Here is an 11,025-nt window from a genome sequence, read left to right as displayed (position 1 = left end):
CTTCTGAACATTCTTTGACACTTTCTAGAATCAACTCATTTTTTTCCCTTTAATTTTCTTTATTTCCACAGTTAAAAAAAAGAAGCACATAGACAAATGGTTTTTCATAACAGATTACAAGTGGGTCCATTCAGACCTGCTCTCAAGGTGCTGTCAGCCTCCAAGGGGCTGCCCAGCTAGCAGCTATTATTCATGTGGCCAATGGGTTGATCTGGATGCAAAAGCATGCAGCCCTCAGGGTGGCAAGTTTCCTCTCCTCTGGTCTTCAATTAGGTTAAATGGCATCAGCGTCCATATTTACAGATGTGAGGTGTGGTAATTCTAAGCAGTTCTCCATCCGGAGCCAGCGATGGGTACCTGGACCTGGGGCCAAGGAGGAGGTCGGAGTGACTCTGCCACCACTGTGAGCTTGTCTCCCTCCTTCCTAAGGGGACGAGGGGCTGTGCCCGCAGTCAGACCCTTCCAGGAGGGTTAAGCCAGGTAACTGTAGGTGTCCTTTTCATCACCCACTCGCTCCAAATACTCTTTCTCGATCAGAATGTCAATACATTTCTTAATCACTGAGATCTGAGGCTTGAATACTGAGGACAACTGAGTCGCTACTTCTCCGAGTAACTGCTGGTGTTTTACAACCTTCCTCATTTTCATTATTCTCACAATAGCCGCCTGGATCAGCAGTTTGCGATCTTCCTCAATGTTTTTGTACATGGTTTCTTGTTCCCGCTTCTGTTCAATTTTCATTGGCAAGCTGATATTAACCCTTAATTTCTTACTTTTATAACCAAAATGTAATTTTATTAAGGTGTCTGGCTTCAATTCCACCTCGTCAACATTTGCACTTTTGTCTTCCAAAACCAGTAACTTAAACTTCAATAAAATCTGTAAGACTTGTGCCACAATGTCCATTTTGATCTGAGTGCTGTCCATCAGCTGTTGAATGGTGTAAGCATCTTCCGTGTTGTACTGGAGCAGGATGGCCATCTGAAATGTAGATACACGCAAAGTGTAGTTGTTTTTGAAGTAGTTTGTTACTAATTCTCCTTCAGACAGTTGATATGCCCATGACAATTTTCTGTCACTGTAACAGCTGGCATAAAATGCAGTGAAGCGCCGATAACATGGTTCCAGCTCTGATGGCAAGAGAACTGTACAAGATTCCTCAAAGGGCCACCATCCGTAACTCAGAACGTGAATACTGAAATCTAAGTCCAAAGGCTCTGAATCCATCAGGTGCTTTTTGAACTGCGCATTCAAAGCTTTGCTTACACCAATGTCTTGAAACATCCGCTGAAGTTTGGAGGTATACTCAAAACCACAAGCTTGCTTTAACTTAGAGACCATGCTTGCTTCAGCATCGTCACTCGCACTGTTCTGATGGACAAGCCTTTTGGCCAGCATTTTCGTGTAGAACTTCTGAACCACATCTTTGTCATCCATATACTTAAAGACCGTCATCACGTGGTTAAGTGTGTCTTCTAGTTCTGCTTCTTCTGGGTTCTTGGAACTCTTCTTCAACAAGGAATCACAGTATTGAGCCAGCAACTCAGGGGATTTACTGGATGACTGAGCCATTTTGGTAACTGCATTGTTGTTTATGAAGCCGCTGCATGCCTTGTCCAGTGCAGCCACGAAGTCAGCATGGTTCCTGAATGCTGATATCACCAGGGCATTGTATTTTTTATGGATATTCAATACTGTCTCTACATACATTCTGGGGTCATTTAAAGCAGCTTCTCCACACTCCTCAATTGCTGAAAGACCCTGATTATGAATGTGTGTCTCCAGGATCTTTTTAAATTCTCCCAGGCCATTCTTGATTCTATATATGAGCCTATACATGCGACCCAAATCTTCACTTTTGTTGGCGTTCAGTAAATTCTGGAATTCTGTGAGGAAAATCTCCAAGTGTTTCTCCACGAGCACCTGCCTGCATTTCCTGGCTAGCTTGCCCTTGCTGCTCTGGTGAAGGTAGACCCGGGCCCTCCGCCGCTCCTCCAGCAGAAGAGCCTCCACCTTTTTCATATATTCAGTAACTGGGTTCTGCTGCAACAATTCAGTACTCTTTCTGGTATAATATCTCTCTGTGTCAGCCAAGAACTGAGATTCAAAGGCTTCTTTGTACACTGTTAGCATAGGGCTCTCCTCAAACTGATTATCTTCATTCACCCCCAGTTCCAAGTAAGACTGGATAGCACCACTTATCAGTCTTGTATTGATGGATTCACCATTTCTTTCCTTTTCAATCAGTTTTAAAACAGCATTTGTTACTTGTTTATTCAATGGCCTGAAAAGACAATCTCTCCAAGTCACCATTGCGAGAGAATATATTTCACAAACATTGTGTCCTTCGTTATTTGTGCTATTAAGTAAATGTTTATTGAGGCGGGCACAAATCCCATTCAGCACTTTGCTCGAAAACTGGTAATCTTCCCATTGTTGAGTATAGAACTTCAGTATTCCTATATCCATTAAATCTTCTCCATCCTTAGGAAGATTTGTCAAGTGATTCTTCAAAAATTCTTTAATTCGTTTGTATAATTCGAAGCCAACAGTCTTATCTTCCCTCAGCTTCTGCCCCTTTTTTGATTGAGTCTGGGCTTGAGGGGACACATATAAACAGTGGTTATAAAGAAGAGTGTAGAGTTCTATGTATCTGGATTTCACCATACTTTGTCTGGCATACACTTGCTGGATTCCCGCTCTGATGTTATCCCAGAGCTCGTCAATGCCAAGATGATTCAGTTCACTGGGATTCTGGCTCCAGTCCGATGACATTGTACTATTATCAAGTTGTCCACAGTCTTTATTCAAGGTACAGCTAATTCTCCATTAGATGAAGATATACAGTATCACTGCAAATTTATTCACAGCAGCTCAGAAAGGATGTTGTTTAAATGTAGAGAATGAAATCTCACCACAGCGCAAACCTAGAAGGGAACCTGCAAGTAAAGCAAACACCAATGTGATTCCAGCACTGAACTGATTAAGCAGAAACATCTTGCTTGGAAGTGGGCTCTCTGTTTCTATTGTCTTTTGTCTTCATAAACAAATCCACTGCATTGTAAATATCAATACATGTGAACTGCATTTCCCAGATGCCTAAGTGGCTTCTGTGATAGATATCTCCACCTGGTCAATGCACCCAGCCCCAGTAAAATCCCCATCCTGCCAAAGTCCTGTTGAGTCCCTCAGCCTCCAGGCTTGCCCTGCCTGGGCAAGCATGCCTGCCCATCCACCCAACTTTTGTTATTCCTGGTAATATACTGTATAAAGTCTCTGGGAATCTTGAATTAGCAATACTGAGCTATTGTTCCTGGAGGGAAAGATGCAGATCTTACATGTGTGAACTATTTTGTTCTTTAGCTAGGTTCAGTTTGTTATTTAACCTGACTCTAATGAGTTTCTTTTTTCTTTTTTTTTAACCAATTTCCAAGTTGACATTTCTGTGATTTCTAAGTTCTTTTTCCACAACTGTAACTTTTTATTTTATAGCTATTTACTCTTGTGTCATGAGTGTATTTTTATTTCTTTATGAATAGGAACTATATGTATTCTAATTCCTTTTGATATTATTACATTATCTCTATGTTATTGGATACAAATCCTTTGACTTATGAATTTGTTGCCTCAGAATTTGTAGCCTTTCTCAGATGCCTGATGATTCTTGGTTGGTCTTGATTCCATGTCCTCAATTATGACCACCGGCTGACACCATGGCTTTTCCTAGTAGTCACCTTCTTGGTGATCTCATTGGTTTACGTCTAGGAGCAGCAGTAGCTTTTGTTCATTACTTCACTGATACCAAAATATTTTATCCCATCTCCCTCTCAATGTAATTATATATTAATATTTATTTACTTTTATAAACCTTATGTAGTGTCTGTATTAAACTTACACTACAGTGTCAGTCTTGAATAGGAGCCAGAAATTTTGACACAAATGTTCAGTCCGCCTTCTTGAAACTAGAAGTCCCATAGTGCTGTTAGAACTTGACAGAAGATATAGCCATGGAAGTAAAACTCCCTGACAGAACCTTGACCATAAAAAACAGTGCAGGCATAATCAAACACTATCTCAGGATGAAAGGGGTAAAGGGAATAAATGCTCTAGGCTCCTCCTTTCTCTCACTGCCTGCCAGTGCCTTGTTGGATCAGATTCAATCATAAGCCAGAGAGTAGGTGCACCCAGGAATACAATCCATTGAAAAGTTTAAAGCAGAGGTGAGAGGAAAAGTTAAATGGAGAAAAACCAATACATCAAACTACTTTTAAGGACTAGTTTTCCCACATCCTGCTTTAGTGCATAAAATACAGTGTTCAATTGACTATGAATTTATAATTGAGGGCAAACTTCTTATGTTAACCAAAAATAATGTTTCTGTTATAGTATAATCTCTATGCCCTACTTATGTTTTTTCTTAGTTAAAATTTTCACTAATTTTTCAACATCTATAAGTTAGAATAAATTTATATATAAATATACAGATTTGATTGGGACTGAAGATGCTCTTGCTTTGAACAGAATCATTTAAATTTCTTACTAGGCCTTCTTAACTCATCATTTTTTTTTAAGAGAGGAAAGCAAAGGAGTTAGGGCAAATATTTGACATGTTCAATAAACAATGTTCTGATGTGTGAATTTTTTCTAATCAGGACAGCCAAGGTCAGCTAAGTTAATATACCATTAGGCAGAAAATAGATGTATCATCAGGAATACAGCCTACTAATTTACTGATCAGTGTTGAACACTAGCCAGTAGGTAGTAATAATGGCACCACAAACAGATGTTAACTGAACTATATTAAGTGACACTGTGCAATTCTTTTTCTTTTCAACTCTGTGCTTGATTGTAATATATCATCTTTGGGTTTTCTCATTATTACTAAGTTTACCACAGATATTATGATAAGAATTACATAAAACATATATTTCATCTGATCAAATCTGCTCCAAAGTCATTTTTGCAGTTACAATGCAATAGAAGTGATTCATTTCCTCAAATTAGCCTAATTCACATTTAATGACTGTTTCTAGACATATCATGTGCCCGACACTGTGGTAGGGACTAGGAATATGAGGATGAGAAATCATGGTTGCTGTGCTCAGAAAGTCACCATATGATAGAGGAAAAAATCATGAAAATGAATAATAATGTACAGGACAATAGGTAAGGCAAAGTCTGTAGATAAAATAGGTGGCATAGTAATAAGTCAGGGAATGTGATTATGTCTGAGAGGTTTATAGGTCCCTTAGAGAAGCTGGGGACCTATAGTAGATTCAATAGCCTCCTTCAAGATGTGATCTTACACGAGCTGGTGGCAGATCGGGACATATTAAGGCAAGAAGTGTCCCTTTTGGTTGAACATTTCTCTTAAAGCAGCATTATATATAAGTTGTTGCTAAGTCACTTCAGTTGCGTCCAACTCTGTGTGACCCCATGGATGGCAGCCCACCAGGCTCCCCCGTCCCTGGGATTCTCCACGCAAGAACACTGGAGTGGGTTGCCATTTCCTTCTCCAATGCATGAAAGTGAAAAGTGAAAGGGAAGTCGCTCAGTCGTGTCCGACCCTCAGCGACCCCATGGACTGCAGCCCACCAGGCTCGTCCATCTGTGGGATTTTCCAGGCAAGAGTACTGGAGTGGGGTGCCATATTACGGACTATCATTTATACTCCAATTGTGGAATTAAAAAAATTATGGAACTGTTAACTCCAAATCCAAATAGTAGAATCAATCATATGTTGTTTATTGCATTTATTGTACTATCAACATTATTGAGGACCACTCAGTGAAGATGCCAACTATATATGCTGGTAGAAGATACACAGATGAACAGTAAATCCTTCTTTAAAGCACCCAAAGCTAGTAAAAAAAGGTAGTATGTACATAGACAGTAGGTACACAAGATGATAATAATATAACACTAGTGCAAATAATATAAGAAATAATTATCATAAAGTACAAAATATGAATGGTATAATTTATGTTTTTATAGCATTTAATCATTTATACATGTTTCCCACATTAATTTAATGTTCATAAAAACTCTGAGATTGATATTATTATTCCTATTTTATTGATGAAGCAAAATAGGTATAGAGTGATAATAAATATATAGGAAATAAAATAAAAGAAAAAATTCAGGGCCAGAGTGAAAAAAGAAAATAGGGTTTAAAAGATGAACTGGATTTAAAACTCTTGAGAAGAAGCTGGTGAAGGCATATGAAATTGATGGAAAGAAAAAGACTAAGTAGAGACCATCTTGGCTAGACAATGCACATGAAAGAAAAATACTATATACAGTTGTGAAATCTTTAAAGAAAAATTAGAAAAAATGTTCACCAAGAGAGAAATGATTAAACTATTGTGTGTGTGTGTGCATTTATACTGGAATTCTAAGAAATAATAAATAATGTAAACGATCATCTAAAATCATAGTAATGGTGAAAATAATTGACTTATATAACCAACTTTAAAAAATAATTAATAAATGCATAAGGTACAAAATCCAGAAAATATGAAAGGGTTTGTAGTGAAAAGTAATAATCCCTTCTCAGTACCCATTTCCTCCCCCATCAAGGGACACCATGATTATAGATAACTTATATCTCTCTCTCTCCTGGAGAAGGGCATGGCAACCCACTCCAGTATTCTTGCCTGGAGAACTTGGTGGACAGTGGAGCCTGGCAGGCTACAGCCTTTGGGGTCGCGAAGTCGGACATGACTGAGTGACAAACACCTATCTTTCTCTAGCTGTAATCTATGCATATACAAGCATGTACACACAGAAGCAGTATATGCACATATTCATTTTTATATATAGATTAAAAATTCTTGGTTTTTAACCTTGTTTTTGAAAATTTAACAATGCATCTTTGAAATGGTTTCATAGTTTATACAGAGATACCATTATATAGATGTACTATAATTTATTGAAGATGGAAATCTTTTCACATTTAAAAGACATTTATATTTCCTTTTCTGGTGAATGATTTATTAATATCCTTATTTTAATTGGGTTATTGATTTTTTCTGTTAATTTTAGAAGCTCTTTTAAGTCTAATTATTCCTATAATCATCTGTTACAATTATTTTTTTTTACAATTTTGAATTTATCCTGACTATATTCAGGATATTTGTGCTCTGTAGTTATGTCTTATTTTTGTGTAATTGAGTTGATCAGTCATTTTTCTAGTCTCCAGTTATTTCATATTTTCTTCTACAACTTCTATCATTCTATATCCTACATTTATATCTTGGATCCCTTTGGCATTTTAAAAATAAAGGCAGGAGGGAGGGATCCTCTTTAGTTATCAGCCGTTGTTTGTCATTTCCCCAATAACATGAATTACCTTTATCTTGCAGTAAGCTGATATAGTTTTAAATCTATTTGTGGTGACCTCTATTTATAAATCTGTGTAAACATTCTTTGCCTATCATTATCTAACTTATTTTTAAAGTGGGCAACTATTTAACTCTCATTTACCATCAATCACTGTAAGTATTTGAATTACATTTATTTTTCAAAAACTTTGTAAGATACGAGCCATGTTTAATATGCAAACATTAATGAAACAATTGCAGTGGTATGGGTGCTGCATACCTAGTTTATTTTCAGAACCTTCAAGGCCCTGCATAAATCTGTATGCTTCTACCTTGCTGCAGGTGGAAGACACTTCATAAATGAACAGGCTGAGCAGTGCTGGTGGAAGGTATAGGGTTCCTTCCCAAGTAAAGGACTTGTACTTTACTTCTTCCCTTCCCAAGTAAAATTGGATAAAAACTTGTCTTTTACCTAGGAAAGGACATAGTCCATTACAAAGTAATGAAGGCAGAGCTGTTATGCCAGAGAAGAATAAAATAATTTAGAAACAGGAAAGAACATGTGTGTCTGTGTGTGTGCAGAAATAAGATGCATATATATTTTTCTTGATATTAGTTTCAAAATGTGTAGTGAAATAAATATTACCATGGAGAACATTTAAGTAAATTCAGTTAAACATGTAAAAGTCATGTGACCCCATCCTGGAGGCAGAATTGCCTCTTTGGTTTAATTTGATTCTATAAAATCCCAATTCTTTGTTCTAAACAATGTATATAAGACTATGGAGTGTTTGTAACATGAATGACTTACTAATTATTTGTAGATTAGTTCTAAAGGCATGAGACGTTTTCTTTCAAATTCTAGTAGTGGGAAGATGAGAAAGTATCTCAGCAATTGACTTAATGCCAGAAAAATTCCAATTGACTCGTCTTCCTTAACTGCTTAATCTAAGTGATTTCTCTACAGTTTTCATGAACATGGTGTTGAGTTTTTTTCTAAAGGATAAAAACAAATTTTAATGGCCTACTGTAGTTTCACAAATTAGGAAAAAGGGAATACTAGCTGCCTCATGCAATAATAACATTCAAAGATACTACTTTAAGACAAATATTCTCAATGGAAGCAATATCTCCTTCAATGGAGCAGAACTTAGTTCTTGGGGAAGGAAAAACATCTGTGTATAAATGACAGACATGCACACTATGGAGTCCTATACCAAAGGTGTGGAGCCCTGTACCAAGGTCACAGGATAAAAATCTCTGGAACTGACCAAGCCCCTTAGCAACAGTTGCCATGAGCCTCTGGATCTAAACCAGCAAGTTTCCTGACCCCATATTTTATGTAAAATACCCACCCTACTATCCACCCTATAGCATCCTAACCAATCACCTAATGCCACCATTCCAGTAGGAATTTTCTGTCTTGAGCCTATAAAAATTGGTTGCAAGCCTGCAAAAGCAGTCAGCTGTCCCTTGAGCTGACCCACTGTTCTAACAGCATCTCCCACTCTAATAAACACCATTCTTCTCTCATTTTGCCTCATGTCTGGAAATTCCTTTCCCAACCCACGCACGGACCATGACACACAGATTAAAAACACAGTATATCTGTGGCGTTAAAATTTCATGGGAAGTGGCTAGGGGGAAAATGGCTAAAAATGTAAACAAAAAGGACTGACAAACACCACTTTAAAGCATACTTTCTGTATCTCAGCCAGCAAGTTTCTGCCAAGTTATTAGTCGCTAGGTGAAAAACAGTTTATGCTCCTTTCCCAGGAGTATCCCTCCTGGAAGCCAGTGATAAAATGTATCACTGCTGTCTCTAGAGCGGATCTGCATACAAAACTACAGGCAATAAGGAACCCGACAGGCTTTCTTCCCCTGTGTCCTGTGCGCTTTTCAGCACTCTGCTAAGGTAGGTAGCTGTGTGTGTTCTGTGAGTCAGAGTACTATGAAGCACATAGTGAGAGCCTCCATTCATTGTTTCCCATAACTAACTCTAACATTTTTTTCTATTACTTTCAAACACTCTAATCAAGCATAAGAGAATAAAAAGACAAAGAGATTGTGGACTTATTTCTTGGTTGCATTTGGCACATTGTAGATTGAACTTGAAGATTTTTGGTAGGGCCTGCCCTGGACAAATCATGAGCTTTCCATTTTACCAATTTCCTCCTTTGACCTTATACTCCACTGTGATCGCTCCGATCATCCTTCACCACAGAAACCCCCTCCACCACACAAATGTATCCTTTTCATCTCCCTATAATTATCAGAAGATTTAATATTATTTTATTATAACATATGAATTTTATTCCGTATTTAGTTTTCCCAAGGGGTGTACACAATATTTACCTCTAATTAATTACAAAATGAAGTGTTTTTTCCCTACTAAAAACATTTCAGATATGAAATATAGAGGAAATATTTAGAGGAGATCTCCCAGGTCCCTGAACTAATTTCGTATAGACTGTCCTCTGGTCTCTACCCTGCTTAAGTGTAACATCAAGCTTGCTTTTAAGAATTCTTTCTTAATTGAACTCATAGTCTAAAAGCTGCAAATTACTAAAGGAGAAAACTGGCACATTTTCTTTTTTTTGCATCTTTGTCATTTTTTTCTCTTATCTCTGGTTTATTCTTCTAGAATCCCTTTCCTCCAAGTTTTTTACATAATTTCCTCAATTTACTCTTTTGAAGAAGGATCTTATAATTCATATTTTATCCCTATCAATGGACAGTTAAGACCTAAGTTCTGGGCAACTCCATTCTTATACCTTCAAATTTTATAAATAAAAACTTGGGGTAACCATTGTTCCTCATTAACATGCAGATTAAGCAATGTACAGAGGAAGGAAGCCCTTTCTGTGAGTGAGAATTGACATATAGAAGCCTATTTTCCTTTCTAAAGCTTCATTTTTCATTTGCCTTGTTGCTCTTTCCCTTCATCTGTATTTTAAGTGTCTAATTACTGACCCAATAATACCTCCCAGTTTTGTTCTTTTCATAAAATATTGAAAGCAAAAAGAAAATTCTACTTTCAAATTCAATATAACAATGCTTGCTTTAGTAAGTGACATATTTCAATATAAACTTATATAAAGAAGCAGCAATCTATATCCCCTCCCACCCTCTTCATTTCTCCCTTTAAATGCAAGACTTTTCCAATTTGGCTGTATGCAGGAATATATCAGGGACCTTTCAATACAGAATCTGTTGTAAATAAATCTAAGGATGTATTTGAGTACTCAGTAAGATTTTAGTTTTTTAATTTAAGATTTATGTTTTTCTAAAACTAGGCATAGCCAGGTATATTTCTAGTCCTTTTATATATTTCATTGATTCTAGGATGCCATGCACATTACTTTCACATTTTACTGTCTCCAAACCCAGGTGGATCAGCGGTAAACCAGGTAAAATGAATTCTCATAGTTTTGTTGTTACTCTGAATGGAATATTTTTACCCTAAATTTATTAAAATTTAGAATGTTTGCATCTTTAGTCAATAGTCAAGTTAGTTTGTAGATTTTCCTGTTTGTATTGCTTTTATCTTAAGATATTATAGTAAAGTTATATTAGGAATCATTCCATTTATTAAAAGATCTGGTTGATTTAAATGGCATTGCAATTATATTTTTATTAGAAGTTATATTGCAGTTAGCTTTGAGTACAGATGGTTATTATTATTTTGCTGAGGTATAATTGA

General features: G+C 36.8%; 1 protein-coding gene across 1 annotated transcript; it reads right to left on the bottom strand.

Annotated features, from left to right (window-relative positions):
* Positions 1 to 471: 471 nt before the first annotated feature.
* LOC112446327 (cullin-1-like) lies at positions 472 to 2,950 on the bottom strand. Its single transcript, XM_059886063.1, has one exon. It carries the CDS (start codon positions 2,773 to 2,775, stop codon positions 472 to 474), a length of 2,304 nt encoding a protein of 767 aa, XP_059742046.1. The 5' UTR covers positions 2,776 to 2,950.
* Positions 2,951 to 11,025: the final 8,075 nt, after the last annotated feature.

The sequence above is a fragment of the Bos taurus genome, chromosome 4, assembly GCF_002263795.3.
Source record: "Bos taurus isolate L1 Dominette 01449 registration number 42190680 breed Hereford chromosome 4, ARS-UCD2.0, whole genome shotgun sequence".
Classification (NCBI taxonomy): Eukaryota; Metazoa; Chordata; class Mammalia; order Artiodactyla; family Bovidae; genus Bos; species Bos taurus.
This window is presented reverse-complemented; position numbering and strand designations above follow the sequence as displayed.